At 34.3% G+C, this 21,110-nt stretch overlaps 7 protein-coding genes and 1 long non-coding RNA gene across 12 annotated transcripts; 4 read left to right on the top strand and 4 right to left on the bottom strand.

Annotated features, from left to right (window-relative positions):
- Positions 1 to 540: 540 nt before the first annotated feature.
- On the top strand, positions 541 to 4,239 carry LOC114877726 (NCK-interacting protein with SH3 domain). The gene is made up of 9 exons (XM_029190681.2): positions 541 to 773; positions 858 to 1,042; positions 1,102 to 1,932; positions 2,002 to 2,204; positions 2,274 to 2,377; positions 2,475 to 2,693; positions 2,755 to 2,927; positions 2,997 to 3,094; positions 3,157 to 4,239. The coding sequence occupies exons 1-9, from the start codon at positions 749 to 751 to the stop codon at positions 3,245 to 3,247; spliced, it is 1,929 nt and encodes a 642-aa protein (XP_029046514.2). The 5' UTR covers positions 541 to 748; the 3' UTR covers positions 3,248 to 4,239.
- Positions 4,240 to 4,319: 80 nt separating this feature from the next.
- On the bottom strand, positions 4,320 to 9,481 carry LOC114877729 (troponin C, isoallergen Bla g 6.0301). Of its 2 annotated transcripts, none has more exons than XM_029190685.2 (6): positions 9,275 to 9,481; positions 8,223 to 8,253; positions 6,589 to 6,732; positions 6,357 to 6,476; positions 5,508 to 5,639; positions 4,320 to 4,791 (listed from the first exon to the last, which is right to left on the bottom strand). In XM_029190685.2, exons 1-6 carry the CDS (start codon positions 9,296 to 9,298, stop codon positions 4,763 to 4,765), a joined length of 480 nt encoding a protein of 159 aa, XP_029046518.1. In that variant the 5' UTR covers positions 9,299 to 9,481; the 3' UTR covers positions 4,320 to 4,762. The 2 variants fall into 2 exon arrangements, with proteins under 2 accessions (XP_029046518.1, XP_029046519.1); XM_029190686.2 differs by having other exon boundaries at positions 9,296 to 9,480.
- Positions 6,693 to 8,187, top strand: LOC123988315. Of its 2 annotated transcripts, none has more exons than XR_006829889.1 (2): positions 6,693 to 6,780; positions 7,808 to 8,187. It is a non-coding gene; the product is annotated as an uncharacterized LOC123988315 (long non-coding RNA). The 2 variants fall into 2 exon arrangements; XR_006829888.1 differs by having other exon boundaries at positions 6,741 to 7,725.
- Positions 9,482 to 11,962: 2,481 nt separating the features above from the next.
- On the bottom strand, positions 11,963 to 13,044 carry LOC114877728 (translocon-associated protein subunit gamma). Its single transcript, XM_029190683.2, has 4 exons — positions 12,817 to 13,044; positions 12,515 to 12,642; positions 12,353 to 12,444; positions 11,963 to 12,282 (listed from the first exon to the last, which is right to left on the bottom strand). Exons 1-4 carry the CDS (start codon positions 12,944 to 12,946, stop codon positions 12,084 to 12,086), a joined length of 549 nt encoding a protein of 182 aa, XP_029046516.1. The 5' UTR covers positions 12,947 to 13,044; the 3' UTR covers positions 11,963 to 12,083.
- A 260-nt stretch (positions 13,045 to 13,304) lies between these two features.
- On the top strand, positions 13,305 to 16,338 carry LOC114877725 (protein claret segregational-like). 3 transcript variants are annotated; one of them, XM_029190680.2, is made up of 3 exons: positions 13,305 to 13,372; positions 13,776 to 15,343; positions 15,409 to 16,338. In XM_029190680.2, exons 2-3 carry the CDS (start codon positions 13,776 to 13,778, stop codon positions 15,827 to 15,829), a joined length of 1,989 nt encoding a protein of 662 aa, XP_029046513.2. In that variant the 5' UTR covers positions 13,305 to 13,372; the 3' UTR covers positions 15,830 to 16,338. The 3 variants fall into 3 exon arrangements, with proteins under 3 accessions (XP_029046513.2, XP_029046511.2, XP_029046510.2); XM_029190678.2 differs by having other exon boundaries at positions 13,316 to 13,467; XM_029190677.2 differs by having other exon boundaries at positions 13,317 to 13,539.
- An 802-nt stretch (positions 16,339 to 17,140) lies between these two features.
- Positions 17,141 to 17,581, bottom strand: LOC114877731. The gene is made up of 2 exons (XM_029190688.2): positions 17,440 to 17,581; positions 17,141 to 17,382 (listed from the first exon to the last, which is right to left on the bottom strand). The coding sequence occupies exons 1-2, from the start codon at positions 17,579 to 17,581 to the stop codon at positions 17,141 to 17,143; spliced, it is 384 nt and encodes a 127-aa protein (XP_029046521.2).
- A 1,736-nt stretch (positions 17,582 to 19,317) lies between these two features.
- LOC114877732 (ras and EF-hand domain-containing protein homolog) lies at positions 19,318 to 20,199 on the top strand. The gene is made up of 3 exons (XM_029190689.2): positions 19,318 to 19,508; positions 19,570 to 19,797; positions 19,855 to 20,199. The coding sequence occupies exons 1-3, from the start codon at positions 19,326 to 19,328 to the stop codon at positions 20,197 to 20,199; spliced, it is 756 nt and encodes a 251-aa protein (XP_029046522.2). The 5' UTR covers positions 19,318 to 19,325.
- A 221-nt stretch (positions 20,200 to 20,420) lies between these two features.
- On the bottom strand, positions 20,421 to 21,097 carry LOC114877730 (cytochrome c oxidase assembly factor 8). The gene is made up of 3 exons (XM_029190687.1): positions 21,004 to 21,097; positions 20,732 to 20,929; positions 20,421 to 20,664 (listed from the first exon to the last, which is right to left on the bottom strand). Exons 1-3 carry the CDS (start codon positions 21,067 to 21,069, stop codon positions 20,464 to 20,466), a joined length of 465 nt encoding a protein of 154 aa, XP_029046520.1. The 5' UTR covers positions 21,070 to 21,097; the 3' UTR covers positions 20,421 to 20,463.
- Between the last annotated feature and the right edge of the window lie 13 nt (positions 21,098 to 21,110).

Here is a 21,110-nt window from a genome sequence, read left to right on the forward strand (position 1 = left end):
TCGCGAATAGTGACGCATTTGATTTTATCTGTATTACTCCGGAGCCCTTCATGCCTGTCACATTGGTGCCCATCTGGGGTGCCTAGCATGTGGCCGACACCGTGGGTCGCACCCGGTGTTTTACTTGGGCCGCGTGCAAAGGCGCCTGGAGCCCCCACTCCAGACGCCATGTGTCCTAATAGCCCTACCGGTCTTGGCGGTGAAGCCGTCATATCTAATGTTATAGAAGGGCTTAATCAATCTCTCCTTGCTGCTCCTCTTGTTGCTATAATATAGGAAGGCTGAGTTCGAGACATTGATTGACAATGAGTACTGTGCACCGAAGACAAGATGTCCCCTGAGAAGGGCAGATTTGCGGCCTTCTCATAGGACATCTTATCATCGGTGCACTATAATGGGGTGTAGTGTTTTTGATATCGAAGCAATCTGCTATTACCATCAAAGTGCATTAGGCTGTTGCAGTGCGAAGTATTTCTTATTTTTATATTAGGAAAGAGCAGATGGCGTTCGTTCTCAAGGCACAAATTCAAAACCCCTTGAAAACAAAGGCATATCTAGTCTTGTTGGATCTGTAGTCACTGCTGTCTACATAATTGACCAACAAAAAAAGGCATCGTAAAAAAATAATGTCGAGCACGAATGAAAGTGAAATTAGTGAGCGGTGGTAGATAGTTGTTCATTCGTTTTCTTCTCACCTGGGCGTTGTCTCCTGGAGAACGAATATCACTTTCAATTTCAATTCACTATCATGGGTGACAGTTCCATGAGGTTAGGTGAGTTGGTAATCGATCCGTTTGCAGCTGTTCAATTCCGCAAACATGTTCTTTTTGCTAACATCTGTCATGTTATGTATTCAGAGAACTATGAAGTGCTTAAAGCTCTCTATGACTTCAAAGCCACGTTTGCAAAAACCCTTAGCTTTCAAGAGGGTGATTATTTCATTCTGTATCAAACTAATACCAAGCAGAGGAATTGGTGGCAAGTTGTCAATAGGGATGGCCAAATTGGATACATTCCCTCCAATTATGTCACCACTGAGAAGGTAAATTAAGTAACATTTAATAAATAATCATGGATTTTATGGGATCAAACGATTTATAGGTTTCATCTCAAGTATTGATTGAATTTTTGGAAGACTGCATTGCAAATGTGAAGACAGAAACTAAGAAACAAAGTGGATTACACTTGGATAAACAAGATCTTCTTCTGAGATTAATTGAAAAGAAAAGACGAGCAGAGTTACATAAGAAACCTAAGAAGCATGCTCCGATGCCTCCAGATTTTGGAAATGTTACACCTAGTAGAGAAGTGTCTTCGTCACCTGTTTGTAATATAAAAGAAGCAGATGTGAACCCTGCTCAGAGTAACACATCTTACATGACAGCACAGACTACATTGCACACTAATGTAGAGAAGGAAGAAACACCAGTTGTTCCACAATGTCAGCATAGTTCTATAAGCGAACCGAGAAAACAATCTCTTCCGCATCAGTCTTCGTCTGACACACAAAAAATTCAGAAAAGTCCTTCTCAGGGTAGCGTCAGACAGACCCCTACCAATTCGCCTGCAAAAAAGAAGGCTTCGTTATGTGATATTAATTCTCATACAGCTTATCAGTTACTTGACCAAGTACGTAGAAATACTCAGTTAAGCTATGAAATGTCTAAAGTAGCGGTCACAGTGGTTGTTTCTGGACTGCAACAATTGTTGCCACCAAACGTGAGCCATTACTTTGATGCGCTATTGCACCAATTGGAAACACCGTTCACAGTGTCTCAAATGAGTATAGAGGAAACATACGATGCTAACAGATTGAAAATAATTTTTACAGAGCTTACTTCTTGTAAAGAAGATTCTCAACAAAGAAACTGGATGCTTTATGAAGATGAATCTATTATTGTTGATTATATAAAGGAGCTTACTTCTATATTGGTATACATTATACTAGACAAACGAATTGTTTGATATTTAAGTAACTTACATGATTTATTAACATTGCAGACAAATGCAGATGCAAACGTATCTAGGTATGTTCTGCAACAGGATCAGTATAACGGGGTTAATATATTAATACAGTATTATCAAATGGAGCCAAGGTGGACTATCAGGCAGTTACTCTTACAGTCATTCGGAGTGATGTGTAGCCTGGATTCTGTGATTTTGACTATAATGTTAAACAGTATATTGCCTATGGAACTAGCAAGGTAATGTTAAGTAAATTCTATCGTTAGCTTGTACAAATATGTAACAGTTTAAAATGTGTCTTTCAATAGAGACATGAGGAGTAATCCTAGAAACGTGACGAAATTAAATTATTCCTCGTTATTACTTACTATGATTTTCTCAATGGGTGAACCTATGCCAGTTACGCATTTGGGTGAGTAAAGTAGGTAAATGCATTGTGTTTGTTGCATTAGCCTGCAACGCCTTTTTCGTCTGCTACATATAAATATTTATTGTAAATTCTGTTACAGAGCAACTGGGTCCTGATTTTATAGCATTTGTTTTGGATTTGATAGAGAATCCACCAGACATGGATTTGGAAGATCAAATCCCAGACCTATTCGTGAATTTAATATTGTCTTACAATTTACAGTTCACAAACTCGGAAAACATAGTGCTGAATGCATTGAAGGAGAGAACAGTTGCAAAGAATTTCACTGAAAAAATCTTGCTACTGTTTAACAGGGAAGGTAGGATATTTGAAAAAGCGATGCATAAAATTAAGTTCCTAATAAACGTGGTTTGTTACAGAGGATCCTGTACGAATATTCGATCATCAACCACCACCACCGCATTCTGTTCTAAAGCTATTTATTGACTTGTTCAGTAATGATGTTACTGCAGGTCTCTTCTATACCAATGACGTGAAAGTTCTAATTGATATTATACTGCGTCAATTGTATGACATGTTCCCCGGCGATAAGGTATTGAAACATAATAAAAATTTGTATTGTTCGTCACGTATGATTATAGGATAATCGTTAATTTTACAGCGCAGACAATATTTAGAATTATGCCGGAGAGTACTTCGTACTTCCAGTTACAATGAACACAGATATCGTTCAGAAGATTTGTTGAAATGTTTTACAAGGTTTGTATTAATTATAAAATATAATATTTTGTTTTGTTACAATAAAATGAAATTAATCGCAGGATATTCTGCGAAGAGACTGGGGAAAGTCAGGAAGATCAGCAGTCGGTACGCGAGATTAGCAATGAATTTCCGCATTTATTTAAGATCTGACATTTGCTTTCGTCCTCCGACGATAAAGAATTGGAGGAAGACGACTTGCAGACTCTTGTGTAAGAAGACTTTACGCAATGACGAGAAGTGGCGAGGTATCAGGTTACCGATCAAAAAAATCTCCTTTATTTTTCTATCCTCTATTTTGCATATATATTTTGCTCAGCTAACGTAATTACCAAGAACGCACACGCGATTCGCAGAATTTTAAGCGCATCAGATTCTATTTTTCCCATTTTAATCTCTCGAGCAAACGATACTACTTATTCTAGATAAAAAAACAGAATGCAAAAAGAACAAAAACAATAAATAGATCAGTATTTGAAAATTAATGTACATATAAAGGAGAAACTTTTTTTCTCGTTCTAAGCATGAGGACCATCGGAGTATATAGAATCATTCCAAGTACCCTAACTTAGATAAATGAATTAGTGTAATGAAATAAAGTAGTCTGACTGCACGGATAAACATTTTGATATTATATTAAAGACTAATTGGAGCACGTAGCAAGATTTAATCTCTATAAAAAGTTCTTTATGAAAATTCTTCGTTCGGAAAAAAAATGAAGAATTTAGTTTTAATTAAATCAATTAATGGTCTCTCTGTAAACTATTATAATAGTCTAGTCCACGTTTGTGCGTGTCCGAATAGTGTTCTAAGTCATACGTTATTTCTTAATTTATATTAAATTTTTTCTTGTGAATGATATATAATTAGTATACGATTTTGAAAGAAATTAACTATTCGTTTTGCAAGTTGTCGCGATCAAGGCGTTTAAAATTGTCGTGACGAAGTTTCAAAGTTTATTAGTGCCACTAATATTATAGTTATCAAACTTTCTAGTCTATTGCTAGCAACTCTATTTTTTAAGAATATTACACTGCGTTACGTTTTCGACTATTAACGTGTCAATTACAGAGAAATCTCAAATTATTGTGATTATAAATCAAATGTTAAAAAAAAAAAAAAAATAAAAAGTCTAGCAGAACAGACATACTTGCATTGTTATTTGTTCTGATTAAAAAACAAGCGATTAAAGGTACCTTTTAACATAGAGATATAAATGCAACGATATTTTCGGTGGTGTTTTATTAATAACAAATAAATACTGTCCATGAAAAACTTAGCAGGCGTGTTGCAAATATGTTTATCGAACCTGTGACTCGTTATTTATATAATTAATACGATTATAGTAATTACGATTTGTGTACAAGATTACAATTAATTTGTGACACTCTTTTAAAAAAGAGAAAGAGATATAAATCTGCTGCGAGGCGAGGCTGAAGCCATTTCGAAGCTGTTCCAAGATTCGACGAGCTTGCCCCTGAACAACTCACAGAGACGCGTCATCGTGTTAACTGACGAACCTCCTCTACGCTTTTTATACACCCAACCTGGTGCATTGCTTTTTTTTAAATTTTTCTTTAGAAACACGCGGATAAAATTAGTTGAAAGTAACGTGACCGTCGCACATATTGTCTTTGAATCGAGCAAAACACTGGCACGTACGGGCGTTTATTCTCCGGTCATCATCTCCATGAATTCTGAAACAGAATTAATTGAACATTAATTACTATTCTGGACTTTAGACTCTTTCTAGGTTCCATATGTACAATGGGATCTTCCTAGGTTTACCAAGGACCCTCTAAAAATCAAAAGCAAATTGTAGAAGGTTTTTCCTTCTACTTAAACCACCAGGAGCCAATGTTGCACCGAAGTAGTCTGCTTTGGACCTAGGAAGAGTTTGTCATAGAACATCTAAGGAGAGCCTAAGCAGCAACTCGTTGAACAGAGGCATCAGGGAAGTATTAACAAGTAGCCGGTCAGTTTACTCGTGGAGTCTTCCAAGATAAACAGAGGAGAATAATTATATCATGCGTCCGACTTATTATTTACAAGTCCTCCTATTTTGCTGTGATTGGCAACGATACACGAGGTAGTAAATTATCATTGATAAAACATGGAGCAATTTGCAGGTTGTTCGATGTCCAGGCGGACGAGGAAGAGGAGGAGATATGCCAAGATTTGTGTATCGAAGTTGGAACGAGATGCGGGTGTAGTTGGTTGCGTAACCCGAAGTCGTTAGAAAGTGGAAACTTGGACGATTTGCACGATTTAATCATGCCGATGTTTGGACGCGGATAAATATTTTTCGATACTGGAAACGTTATCAATCTTTTGGCAGAAAGAATTGCCAACAGGTGTTATGATCAAGATTTTCATTGGAATTACTGTAAACATTTAACGAATACTAATTTACCATCAAAGTCAACGGTGCCAGATCCATCGGAGTCGATCTCCTCAATCATGATATCCAATTCCTCGTCGGTCAGTTGATCATCCAGTTCTCTCAAGATTTCACGCAAGCATGTAGTTGGTATGTAGCCATTTCCTATGGAGCAAGTGCGTTTAAGTAAAATTCCTAATTATAATTATCTCTTTAACATAAGTGAATGTAATAATTATTTGAATATTTTTTAGGTGGGCTTGATGAGCATCCCCATCGTACCCATGGGAAAGCCATGCGAGAGTTACATATACACAAAGATATGTGTAATCTCAACTAATGGACTCTAAATTCTACGTTATAGAACGTACTACAAGCTTATTATTACGTGTCAGTTTTGAAAGGGTCGCGTAACATGATTAATCGACGCCCATTGGGCGAGGGAGGAAAATGATCGTCGCGAGGAAAGGCACGACCGCATTAATACACGTCCAAAAGTCTTTTGCTCGATCATAATTCATGGAGGCATCGGTGACGAAATGGCTGGCCAATTTTTGGCCGTCAGCCCAGCCATGCTCTTTGTGGCGCGAGAATTCCTTGGGTTCGCTCGGCTTTCATTCCCATGCGAAACGAGCTGCTTTTACGCGGCCGATTCGCGGAACCAGCTATTCTCGGCCAGCCGATACATATATCTTTTCTTTACTCTTGTTTCGTCTTACTTTTTCCTCTCCAGTTTCAGCTGGAGCTGGTGCACCACAATAACTACGGTTCTGGGTCGTTAACTACTGTTTATCAACGCCATCGCTGTGCAACAACCGTGGTCAATATTGCTGAAGTAAGGATGGAATATAGGAAAAGATTTGTAGAAATTAAATTTTATACCTTCTTTGTCGTAGAGCCTGAAAGCTTCTCGAAGTTCCTTCTCCAATGCTTCCGCATCCTCTTCGACGATGAATTTAGCAGCCAATGTGACGAACTCTTCGAATTCGAGGCGTCCTGATTCTAGAAATTGATAACAACTTGGTAAGCTTAAATTATATTCATTGAGAGAAATGGTAATATCTAATTGCTCGTTTCAGGCGCGGCTGACTAATGCCTGACCTGTTCTACTTACTGTCCGCGTCGACTTCCTCGATCAGCTCATCCAGGATCTTCTTGTTGAACGGTTGACCCATTAATCTTAGGATGTCGGCCACCATGTCGGTGGGAATACTGCCACTCTTCTCCCTGTCGAAGCTGTCGAACGCTTTGCGAAGGACTAAAACAATATCAAAATATTTATCGTTCAACTAACGTATCACATTCGGTACGGTAATTATTCGATTAAACGAAATTAGTCACATCGGTAAGAAAAGAAAGACGCGTCTTTCGCGTTTAAAGACCGTCCGCGATGCGATACAAATTTAGAATCCGATGTTAATGCCCTTCCGCACCCTCGCGATTCTGGCTCGAAGCTTATTTGGCTCGGCGCAACATCGTTCACACTGGTTGGAACGTTTATTTATCGTTGTCGACCGACCGACGATTCTCGCGATGAAACTTTACGGTAATTTATTGGATAATTTGTTTAGTATCTTTGGAAAAAGCTAACAAAAGGTTTCTCTTTTATTCTTTCGTTCGTTGTTTCGCAACATTCATATGTAATTATTTGTACTAGTTTCATGAATTTTCCTTGTCATCGAACCATATGCAACGTTTCAAAAATACTCTACTGTTATTAATATCATTATTGTGGTTTCGGCAGTATGTCCTTACGCACATTAATAATAATAATAATAGTATCGATTGAATAACGCGTATCCACGTCGTCCACTGTAGTAACGCCAATGTATTATCTTGAAGCTTTCTTTTCTCTCGTTCAGACGCGATAAGACAAGTGTCTTCGTTTCGAAATGATGGGTCGAACGTTGTGCGAAAAATTTAATGTGGGATGTTACGAGCTTCTATTTTTCGATCGTCGTCGTATCGTTTCCCACTGGAGAATCCTTCCTCTATTTTTACCGATCCGATTCCCGGTGATCGAATCGTCACGCGATACCTCCTCATCATACGGCTAAGACTGTTCTGTAGCTATACATAGGCAGCTGGCTGCCCTCGATCGAATGGAAGCACAAATAAACTCCGAGAGAGCGTGGCTTCTATGGGCGCAGATAACTTATCTGCCTTGTTTCTTTTTCCTCGCCACGTTTTAATTTCTTCACTCAAACTTCTACCATGATGGAACACCCAGCAAAATGCTTTTCATTTAGAAGTATAAGTACTAGTATTATAAACATTGTTAATACATTCGTGTCGACATTTAAAAATACATGTAAAACAAATTTGGGTTACAGAAGATTAAACGAGATTCTGGCGATCCAACATCGCTGACGAAAGGGTCAGGAAGCCGAAAGGGAAACGACGAAACTGAGAACGGGACTAAATTTAGTTGCGTCCAGTAAACACGATACGATTTCAACGTCGACGATTTGAAAGACCGGAAAGCCAAGAATGGCAAGGAGAGGAGCTCGTACTACTACATCCTGTTAAAACAGTCGTCTCTGTTCGTTACATCTTGGAGAACCTTAATTTTATTTTATGTCTAACAAAAAGAAGAATTATAGTACAAAAACATAGCGACTATCCGAGTGTTAAAATTGAATTTTCATACGTTTACATATGTCGATTTGTTAATTATATGAAATGTATTGATTAAATATTGTTAGTTAACATCCATGAATCGGTGTTCAGTTACTGACGATTACGTACCAGCAATTTGTTCAGGGGGAAGTTCGTCGGCCTGTAAACACAAAACAATATTGACATCGTCGAGACATTTAATTAACAAATGAACATCGACTTTAAATAATCCGAGAATCTTAAAAAAAAAAAACATTCCGTTCAACGAGCAGTTACGAATTATGAATTAATTTGAAAGAGAATCTAATTGTAAGGAACTTGTTCGCTAATAAACGTGCATTGTTAACCAGTAACTGCGTGCATATTTCCTTATTTTTATCTTTGTTATTGAATTAAGTGCAGAAACTTGCAGGTGAGATAGAATTTCAACGAGCCGTCCCGAGTTTAGCGTCCCTTGGAACTGAATAAACCCCAAAAAAGTAGAAAAAGTCTGCGATTAGTCAGACATTCAAGCCTCTCATCTTACCGACTCAGATGTTTTCTGTTTTCAAATATCTTTCTATCTTTTCAATCGAATCAATTACATAATATCGAACATTACAGTGTATTTTGTTAATTAATGGTAAGAAAAGAGGCTTAATCAAGTTCGCCATCTAAGAAACAATCACGTTTCCAGGACCTCGCACTCTCTGGAACAATACACATGTTAAACTATAACCGCTATTGTTGTTATTGAGAGAAGAAAAAATTATAAAAGAAAGTCACAGGCGAGAAATAATAAGTGAAGAGAAAAGAGAACAGTGGATACAAGCATTCCACTACAGGGAGAGATGCTTATCTCTGTTTAACACGTTGTCTAACACAGTGAATCACTGTTACACATTTGTATTATTAATTACACTATTAATCCTTCCGCTGGAAACGACGAAAATTATCAATCAAATTTCTAATAATCCCTCATGGTAGTCAACGCGTTAATACATCAATTCATCTCTAATGTCTTGCACCAAAGAAGTGGTAGCAATAGACAAGAACAAATAAAAGTGTGAAACGACAGAGAAAGTTACGGCGAGGCACAATAACGAACGAAAAGAATAGAGAGAAAGAAAAAAAATACAATAAATAAACAGCCTATTTTACAAGGTAGGAAAACGTGTGTGTTTACCAGGGCGACGACTTACGATATCATCAATAGAACATACCATGGTGGCGCGCTTCTCGTTTCTCTACTTTCTTATTTATTTTTTTTTTTTTCTTTAATTTAATTAACGTTTACTTAGATAGCACTAGCTAATATGGATGTGTATACTCTGTACAAGGATAACCACGGAGATGAGATTGGTAATCGAAAACGTGGTATGGTGAAGCTTAGCCGTTCGTCGAGCACTGTCACGAGGAACGGCTATCGTCGTGGTAATATTCGAATAGGAGGATATAGCGGTTGCGTGGTAGATTCGTACCGCACCCCGCAACCTCCAGCCCCACGTAAGCTCCTCCTTCACTACGGGCCTGAAAGCTTTTGGAAAGGCGCTTGCGCTATTTCTGGGATGCAGACGCAGCCGCGAGGCTCGAAATCAGGGACGTCTTTTCGGATCCGCTTCCAGTTCGGCTCCCCCCGTTGCCTCATTTTGCCAGATTTCTGCTACTATTTTGCTATTTTGCTACTGCTACTATTCCTTGTTGATTACTGACCCTCCAGTTTCACGCTGAAAATGATTATGATAGTCAAGCACTTTTCATGCATTGAATTTTTTTTAATATAAAATAAGAATTCTGCTGTTTTTTTTAAGAAGTCACAGAGAACTTTGGTGAAGGACCTGTGCTACTTTTGAAAAGACAGGATGCATATAATCTAAGAAGCTTTAAGTCTGATGAGAATGATCTCCTTTAATTTTAGACATCCACTGGAACATCCCACTTGAATTCGTTCATTGAGACGACTGTGTGTAGCGATCGTGTGTACGTCTTTTTGGGAATGAACGACATCGCTGCATTGGTACGAAAATAGAAAATGACAATTCTACGGTCTACAACGTAGACTCTACGTAAACGACAGTAAAACTTCGAGTCAGATCAACAGAGAACTTATTGCTTGGAGCCGAAACAAGAACCTTCGAGCTGGCGCTAACAAAAGAAACAATACCTAGAACAAGTTTGAGTCATAACGTTAAACAATATTATTAACAATTGGGGTATTCAATTTTTTTTATCACTTAAATATTTTATGATTAACAATCGTTAATAAGGGTAGGTCGCATGGTTCAATTTCAACTACTGAAATAAATGCGATTACCTCTGGAAATTTCGTCGCTGGCTCGATCACCAAGTGAAATTGTTGTAACATTAGCCGACTCGTTTTTTCAATGTCCAAGCTGCAGACATTTTGCTCGCTGTCAGTCAAAAAGAGAAATTGAAAATGTTTTATGGAACAGGTTTCTACGTCCGGGAATTCAACGGCGTAGACGGAGTGTTTCAAAATCATCAAGACTAACAAAGAAATGTGGGTAGTTCGATGGATAGTTGCCAACAAAACAACTTTTCCGGCTTGAATAGTGCTTTGAGAAAACAATAAACAAAGGATACTATATTGTGTATCACTGTCTATATTTTTCTTTCATTGAATTCCTATTTCCTCTTCTTGATAATTTCATATTTTCAAAGCTCAATACACAGATGAATAATAAAATATAAAAAAGTATCATCTTCTTGCTGAAATTCAGAAATACTTATAGTAATTATTGATGGAACGTTGCCGAATAATAAAGTGAAAATCCGCAATAATCACTTAAACCTATGTCTGGAGAAGGTAGATAAACACCTTTGGAGAAGATCCAAAATTCCCACGGTTAAGTACCATGCTGTATAATAAACGTTGTTTACTACTATTTATTAGCGATTTAAGTAACCATTAAGTGTTTAATCTACCTATGATCGACGGAGGAATCGAAAGGTCGTTTTAGACTCTAATTTTCAATCTTTTCTGCGTAATAATCGAACCTCGATTTATCTAAGGAAACTGTCAGACGTACGGGAATATCACGCGGTAACATAAATCAAACCAAGAAACTGATACATCTCTGCCAAATGCACAAGTAAATTTGTGCCAATGCGAATTCCTTATATAATGAAAATCTGGAAAACATATAGAATTATTTAATGGTGTTGGGATAAAATTAATCTTGTAATTCTTCTTACCATTTAGTGTAATTAAAGCCTCTTCTGTTTTTAAAATGATAAAATATAAATAGAGTGTCGTGATGAGAAACTGCTAAATGTATCAAGGTGTGAATGATGTAAGTGATAATACTTCAGTATCATGTAAGTGAATGTTTGCATTTTCACTTCTGTACAGGAATAGAATATACAATTTGGCGAGGGATTTTCCTTCAGTAAGCTATACACTGGCACAGCTCCAACTTAAACAAGCAAATAAAGCATTAGAATGGTCTGCATTAGACTTCATATAACGGATTACAATCTATGATCTATTATAAATTTGCGGTAGAACTGGTCTAATTAATTTGTATAAAAATACTCGGCTACTTACAAACGATGATAAACTATAACCTGGATGATCGCGATGGTCATAAATTGTGATTGTTATTCGTTCGTCAAGGAATTGAATTTTCTAATCAGAGTACGCTCGATAATAAACACATAGCTCATTGACTTGTTTCATCGTATTTTCTGGGCAACTTGACAAAAATACTGAGTGAACGAGTGGTGCGAAATTGATGAGAATTATTTGTCATGTGTTTGAGTATAAAATATGAGTCTAATGAGTTCAATTCAAGATGAATGAAGTTTTAAATATTTTGTAACAATGATTTCAATTTTTCAGGTATAAAAAATAATATACATAATTGAAATTAGTATAAATAGAAACGATTTTATTACATATATACCCATTCACTCATCAAAACAACTGCAGTCGCACAGAATTGTCTGGTGAAATAAATGATTAAGTTCACGCATCTCACACCTTATACATTATTGAGATCCAGTCGATAGTAGTGCTAACAATGCACTTGTTGCACCAACGGAAAGTATGTAATTCACGGCTGGAGTAAATGTCTTTAAAATGTAGAATGAAGATACAATAACAAGCGCTAAGAATAAGGCATTGTTGTAGAAGATTGAAAATGTTGTCGCTTCATAATCAGCCACTTCATTTTTCTTCCACAAGATTCTGGAAATTTGTATTAAACTTTTAATATAAATACATCGCAGAAATATTAAAATCAGACATTCTAAATTACCTTTCATCTTTCTCTTTTTTGCTCATTTTCTTATCTTCTGCTAACTTTCTATTCATCTCCTTAGTCACTGCATCTTCCCTTTTCACTGCAATCTGTTAATAAATGGCACTTGTTATAATCAAAAACATAGATGTGTTATAAAACTTATGTGATTTATAATACCTTATGTTTAAGAACAAACTTGGTATTTTTATAAGCAAGAGCTAAAGCATATGTGCTTGCTAATGTAACTAGAACGAAGGAAATTAGATTAGCATATATGTCGATCAGATGAATTCTCCAGAAAAGCCCTGAAACAGAAAGATACAGGTTAACTATGAAAAAAATTTATTTTTCTCACAATTATCTATTTGTTCTTTAAAGGATGATTTAAACATATATTAAAATTTATCAAAGAATGCATAAACGTTAACGTAAAATCGATATAAGATATGTACATTAATTTTTCCAAATTTTCTACTCACAGATGGGGATCGCTGAAACGATGAAAGCATTGCCATAAAACAAAGCCGAAGATTTAGTGGAAACATTTCGTGAGAAATCTTGAAGAAGCAATTCTTCTTCTTTAGTGAATGCTTTCGATTTTCCTGACATTTTCTTGTCTTTTCTTCAGGTACTTTTAACTTACTTTAAAACAACTTATCGTCACACTACTTACGCGCGAATCGAAATACTTATTGCCGGCACAATGCGCATGCGCAGAGATGGCCAGTGTGGAAGTCCGTGTGACAACGTGTCCGCCGAAACGTCATTTTGGCAAAGAAACCTTTTTCGCCATCTATAGCGTACTTTCTCAAACTCTTCGTACAGTTCAGTCGGTATTACAGTAATCTACTTTACTCTATCAGCTGAGAATGATGATTGGTTGAATTTTTCGTATGCTTTGGATGGTTGGTTGTTACAAATGCTGCTTTCTGATTGGTTCAATCAGAGACAATATCAAGTTCAAATAAATGTAGCGGATGTTATTTAACCGCCGTTCAGCCGTTAAGGAGTAATAGACAGTGTTTTCCTTGTTTTGTACGTAAATCGTGATTATTCTGATATTGTAACAGAAATATAGTATGAAACATGCATTTGCGTGTTAAGTAAACTTATGTGTATGAAAATATTAGGTAATTCAAGAATAAGCGGATAATTTGTAGACGTGTGACTACAGATTTGCTTGTATCTTTTTAGGCAACAAGGTTTGTTTTATTAGAGTGTTGTCGTTATTGTTCGTATACATATCTCTTCTAACGAACATTGTATTTTAAACATTATAAATTAGGATTTAAGAGAGCATGAATAGTAGAAGAGAAATAGATTGATTTGATAAAAAGTATTTTTCAAATCTGGGTACTGCATGTGTTTAGTTGAATTTTTCATGCATGTAATTTATTGTAATTATTCTTACATTAATGTAAATAATTATTATTGATAGATGGAATCACGTTTACCAAAACCAAAGATTGGAGTAACATCAATGCTTAGTACAACGAATGTAAAAATGGAAAATCAAAAAATAACAAAGGACCAAAGCCGAGAGCCTCATACAAGTTCTGCTAGTATTTCTGAGAATTTGAAAAAAGCCAAAAGTACGCTGAATATGAACCTTAAATGTACAAATGAAAATAAGCTGCCACCAAGGGGAAACCTTACCAGATCAAAAACTTTGTCGTCTATTACTACTAGGGCTACGAAAAGGCCAGCTACTGCTCCCACTACTCAAATAGAAGCTAAAAAACCATTTACTAAGCCTTCTGTTAAATCTACAGTAAATACACGATCTGGCACTGTATTAACAAATAAAGTTACTAACAGAATCATTCAAGATGCTTCAACTAAAAGGATTCAAAATAATACTGTAGTTAAGCCTTCTAAATGGGATTTAAAGGGTAGATTGGCTCATACAAATGATGCTTTGTCCAATATGCGACAGAAATACAATGAAACTACATTAAAGTACAATGAACTTCAAGAACAAGTAAACAGTTTGAAAGCAAATGAAAATGTATATAAATCAAAAGCAGAGAAGTATGAAAATTTAAATAAAGCATTAGATAACGAGCTTAAACAATTGAAGATGGAAATGGACAAAATACAAGAAGAAAGAGAAAGTTTATTTAAACGTTTAATGGAATCAGAAAAGTCCTTCAAAAACGTTTCAAATAAGCTACGAGAATGTCAAGAAACGTATGAATCTCAAAAAGTGTTACTAGTGAAACACGAATCTGTAATACAAGATCTAGAATCAAATTTAGGAACTCAGGTAAAGGTCAATGAAGAACTGACTACAGTTAAAAACGAGTTACAATCGTTAGTTCATACAATGGACAAGGATCGTAGAATTCTACATAACGCGATACAAGAACTAAAAGGAAATATTAGAGTATTTTGTAGAGTACGACCTAGAACTCCAAACGAACTTGAAAAACCATTGTGTGCAATGAACTTCATAGATGAATGCACTATTGAAGTAGGAAAATCAGATGGTTCTGATGCAGTTAGCTGTAGCGGAAAATTAAGAGGAATTAGACAAGAATTTTCGTTTGATAAAGTTTTTCCACCAACGGCTAAGCAGGAGCATGTATTTGAAGAATTATCTATGTTGGTTCAGTCTGCCTTAGAAGGATACAATGTTTGTGTCTTTGCATATGGCCAGACTGGTTCTGGTAAAACGTATACCATGGAGGGTTTACCTGGCTCTGAAACGGAAGGCATGATACCTAGAACGGTACGGCATATATTTCAAGAAATGAAACAATTTGAATTACTTGGGTGGGAGTATGAAATAGAAGCTAGCTTTCTTGAAATTTATAACGAGCATATTGTCGATCTACTTGATTATCAACAAAAAATACACGAAATCCGAATGGCCGACAGTAAAGGGCACGACTTGTATGTTAGCAACCTTAAGATAGAAAAAATACATAGTCCTGACGAACTGCACGAATGTCTTCTAATTGCACAACGTAACAGAGCGGTTGCGGCTACTCAGTCGAACGAAAGGTAAATTAATAATTTACAAATAGCGGTAATAAATACATAAATGATGACCTAATGTGATTTTCTAGATCATCAAGATCACATTCAGTAGCAAGAATAAGGCTTATTGGAACACACCGATTAAGAGGAGAGATTTCTGTAGGAAACTTAAATTTAGTTGACTTAGCAGGCTCCGAAAGATTAAAAGGCGAGGAAACGGTACGACTGGCGGAAACGAAAAACATTAACAAATCGCTGGCGAACTTAGGTAATGTTATTCTTGCTCTTTTGAAGAAGCAGGAACATATTCCTTACAGAAACTCAAAACTTACTCATTTATTGATGCCGTCTTTGGGTGGCAATTCAAAGACTTTGATGTTATTAAATATATCGCCTTTAGAAGAGTGTTATAATGAAACACTGAATTCATTAAGATTTGCTAGTAACGTGAACAGTTGTAAAACAGGTAATGTGAAACGAGCGCGAACTGTTTTACAAAACACTGTATAAAACTTCAAATAGTCATTCTCGTCACAACCGTATTTTCGTAGCCTTCTTTGAGACTATTTTACATGTTTAATTTGCAACGACTGATTACAATTTTATGAAAGATACTATTATAAAATTTTATACTTCCTTAAAATGGTACAAAGTAGGTGTAAATAATAATATATAAAATATTTTCTTAATGTCGAAATTGAATACATATTGTTGTTCCTTCAAGTTAAATAAGAGTTAAGAATGTCCCTTTTAATTATCAAACATTTGTTTTAAATTTAATACAATTAGACTGATGACTGAATCGATGTTCCGATTCCCGCAAGGGTGATTCTTATAGTGTTCCCTAGAGGGGATCAGAACATTAAAAAAAAGTTATTTGTTAGACAGTGTAATCTAGAAGCTTTTATCTATTTTATGCGTACAGTTTTTCATGAAAATTATTTTCATGGACAATTCTACCTTTGTAAGCATTCATTGTAACATTTATTGAAATAAACAATAATTAATCTAACAACATTCATCAATTTCTAGTTGAAATGTATGTATGTATGTAAAAAATTATTATATTGTGTCAAGATACATAAGATTACATTAAAATCAGGTTTCGAATTTCATCCGTATTCAAATAATAAAAGTTTTAAATAATAATGTCCAAATAAAACAGAATATTTTATTTAAAATGATCACTTATAAATTGATTTTATACAAACAATATAGCTTGTAGACACCTCTAACATAAATGGATGAAAAAATTGAGACCTCGTTAAATTTTCCAGAAATTTTTTAAATTCTGGTGATGAACTAATGACACCTTTTTGTACACATTTTTTTAATGGAAGATAATTGATTTTTTCATTTGATGATTTTACATCACATTCTATATATTTTGAGTTCTGAACTGCTAAATACCTTGTTAACGAGCTATAAGTACTCTTCAATTGTTGATTATTAAAATATTGGTACAATTCATAATTGTTAAAGAGCAACAATGTATAACCATTAAAAACAATTTTGTTTTGTACAATAGTTATATTTATGTTCAGTATATTGTTATTTTTTTCCTCTACCCAAACATAATCATCTTTTGTTTGATCATAGGATAACATATTCTGCTCCACATCAATTTTAGAATTTAGAGAAAGTTCACATTGTAACACAATGTGATCATTACCATTTGTTTCATCATTAAAAATATTATTTTCTTTATGTTCTCTCACAAAAGAATTCAAATATGAGATAATTGAAGAAGAGTTACATTTTCTGTGAAAACTTAAAGTGAAATATGATTATTTTTAAGCTTTTGCACAAGAAAATTCTTACTTACATATTATTCCATACTTCTATCTTTTTCCTAATACGTTCTTGCATGAATATAGAAAGTACCACAAAGCATATGAATGCAAAAATATGAATATGATTAAGCATGGCCCTTAAGATTAGTGTTGTGTTGTTCAAAGTATAATCTGTTGCCATAATGTATAATATATCTTCCATAGTTTCTGTGTTTGTTGAAATGTTACATGCAATTCCAAGATCTGAATTTTGCTGATAAAATAATACAGCTAAAAGAAAATTGTTTCTTAGTTAATATATTGTATGAAAGTATGTATCAGATTTACCTTCTTGTGCCAAAATATCAGAGTGATACAAATTACTTGTACACAGAGCTATCCATAATCCAAATCCCCAGAGGAATAAAATATTCCAAGATATATAATGTGATCTTTGTCGTTTAAATATCGTTAGGTAATGACGAGTCATTGCACAAGAAATATTATTTAAAAATATCTACTTTTTGCATCAATAAACGAATGTTTCCAAACATTATTCTGTATTATGTATAAAATAAATTTTGTGGAAGTAAATTCATAGTAAATTAAAAGGTTACACAAATTTAAAAAAAAGAAGGTAATCTGTGCAGAATTTCATACATATGTATGTAAGCATATATATTCAGTACATCACTTATTGGATGTCAATATTTTAGAATCCACCACAAGATATAAATTTATATTATGCCTAATATTTTAAGAGTGTTAAGTAAAATTTGTAATGTGCAATATTTCAACACGTTTAGATAACTTAAATCAACAACTTATGATTATTTCTAAATTACAAAACATGGAAGAAGAATGTAACATATGCCCTATTCCATCGTGTAAAAAGGTACACATAATATGTTGTATGTTCATTTAAGAAAATAATATATTAAAAAATTATACACTTTGTGCAGTGCAGTATACATAACTTTGGTAAACTGTACCATTGTGCCCATCACATTTTATCTTTTAAAGAACAATGCAATAAATTTAATGATAAGTGCATTTCATATAATGATAGTAAAAGGAAGATACCATGCAATTCAAGATCATGTAAAACACGTAGAAAATTACTTCTCTGTAGAGATATTAAATTAGCTGAAGGTATACTGACACTATTTTGTGTAACAAATATTATCTTATTAATACATCATTTTTTTAACAGTTCAAACAGATTTAAAAGATGATATACAAGTATCCAAAGGTTCAAGTGTTAATACTAAAAATAATACAATTAGTCAGGACCATTTACAAGTGCCAGAGAAATCACATAAATCTAATCAAATAAGTTTAAACTCACAATCGTTTAAAACATCTGTTACCGATAAAGTAATTGATACATATGAAGAGAAAAATGAACAAACCATTCCTACCAAAGATAATTCGCATACTGAAGCAAGTACAAATAATTCAAATGGAAGTATTATGCAACTTGAGGCACCGAGTAAAGAAACAGCTCAAACTGAAGTAGATAGAAATTTTATCGAAGAAAATAATGGATTACAGGAATTCTATTACAATCCTGAAGATATTTACAAAGACAGAAATTCTTTTGAAAGAATTCAAAAGGTTTTACTAAACAGAAATTCCTGTTTGTAGACTCTATTGAAACTCATATAATTTGTAATTCATAGGAGCTCTTAAATGAAAGAAGACGTACCGTACAATTAGAGAAACAATTAAAATCTTTGACCTGTAACTTGAAATGCTTAAAAGAAGAACAAAGGGCAGCTTGTTTAAGAAATGCAGTAGAAACAGCAGACCAAGAAATTGAAGTTGCAGTTAAAGAATCAAAAGCTGAGACAGATTTAGTTAGAAATACAGAAGAACAGTTACTGAATGAAATCTCGAGATTACAAGTATGTACAGCACCGAGCATAGTAGCCCTCCCCGGGAAGTCTACTGTGCTCGATACTGCATACAAGATCAAAATTATGTTCATTAATATGAGAATAAATGCCACTTCAGCAACAGATAATTGAAGTTGCGCATGCAAATACCGCCTTGTCCCAAGAACGTGATCATTTAAAGAACAAATTACAATCTTACTCAGAGGAAGAAACTAAACGGTAATTTCGTTTAGTCTTTCAATAAATATATATATATATATACCCTTATTTCTTTGAAGTATAATTGAAGGATCACTTCATATAAGGTGTGAAGAGGTTGAGAGGGAAGTAAATCGAATGAAACAAGCAGCAAAAGAGAAAGAAGATGCTGTAAATACAGAAAGAACAGAATTCATGGACATGATTATGGAACTTACAAATGTAATTAAGATACAGAAGAGAAGGATATGTGAAGTAACTGGTATATGTAATAATCAACAACATACATTGCAAGAGAGGGATAAAGAACTACTTGAAAAGGTAAGCAATAAATGAAAGCAACTTAATTACAGCCTCGTATTTCTTCATAATTTATCCACAGAATAGTGCGCTGTTAGAAGTAAAACAGATGTTGGAATCAAGTAATTGCGTTTGTAAAGAATTGGAAGAAAAAATAGAGGATCTGAAGTACGGTTTATGCGAAGAGAGAAAAGCTTGTGATTGCCTTAAACAAGAACTAGAAACTCTTACAGAAAATCATTCTTCTGAATTAAGAATAAAAGAAAAGATCGTAGAAGAACAAAACAAAACCATATCAAAACAGAAAAAGGTATTGTATTTAGTAAGCTTGAATTGAACCATCTAATTAATGAGTTTTTATTATTAGTTATTGCATGACAGTGAAGAAATGGCACAGCAAGTTGCTTGTGAATTTAATCAACTCAAAGATGAATTGCATAAAGAAAAACAGAGAAACAAATCGTTGCAATTAACACTGGATAAAACTGATACCGAATTAAATAATGCGTATCTATCACAATGTGAACAATGTAGAAAATTTATAGACGAAATAGATTACTTGAAGAAAGAAAAACAGAGGGCATTAACAGTTGCAAAATTTGCATATCAAAAATTACATCAGTCTATTAAACAATATCAGACAAAACTTGTTTATGAAAGGCAGCAGTATAGATACATGGTATCTATTGTTAACAAAAAGAACAAGAAATAGAATGTTTAAAAAATCAAATATGTCAATACAACGGAAGATCTCTTAAAAATGTTAATGGTTATATTACGTAATCTGTACATCATAAAATTAAGTTATAATGTTTATTCCTAACGTGTGTTATAAAGTGTGTTCATAAATTTCAAAGTTGATGAATTTACATCAACAAATATGCATTTACGTTGTAAATACATACAATTTACCAATAATATTTTCTTTGCGAATAATGTAATTAAACCATATATTTATTGAACACTTCTATATATATTACTTAAATTTTAATTTAGCAAGTCGTACCCTTATTTCAAGAAATAATAATTTAAGGTTCCTTTTATACCAGGCAATATTATAGTTTAAATGAGTTTGCCAATTTTTGTCTAAAAATTCTTTATAAAATACTGACATGTCATCTGCAGTAATTGACTCTTTTCCTTGTGCCTTCAGGTCTTTTTGAAATTGTTTCCTTTCCTACAACACATTCAACTTTGTAATGTTTAAACTATTTTTGATAACAGTAATATATAAATTATAATACTTGTATAAAACTCGTATTATGCTTTTTCCAGAAATGTTCATTCCAAAGCTGCGTATCTTCTCTGGCTTCCCTGTATTTCTTCTCTAAGTTACTTTCATTTTTAGATCTTGCAAATATTATGGGTCTTAAATTCGAAACTGGGTCAGGTGGTCCAATTAGGTCAGCTTGCGTAGGAGCTTTTAGGTTAGAAGATACTTTCTGGTTATAATGAAAATCATAAATGTACATAGAACAGACAATAATTACATTAACATAATAAATAAAGTGCTTACTGTGCTAAACAACCTGACTGCTTTATTACAATGTTTTACTTGTATGTAATTACATATTCCAGCCATTTCTTATACGTATAACACATGTTTAACAAAGAGGTTATGTA

Source organism: Osmia bicornis, chromosome 11, assembly GCF_907164935.1.
Source record: "Osmia bicornis bicornis chromosome 11, iOsmBic2.1, whole genome shotgun sequence".
Classification (NCBI taxonomy): Eukaryota; Metazoa; Arthropoda; class Insecta; order Hymenoptera; family Megachilidae; genus Osmia; species Osmia bicornis.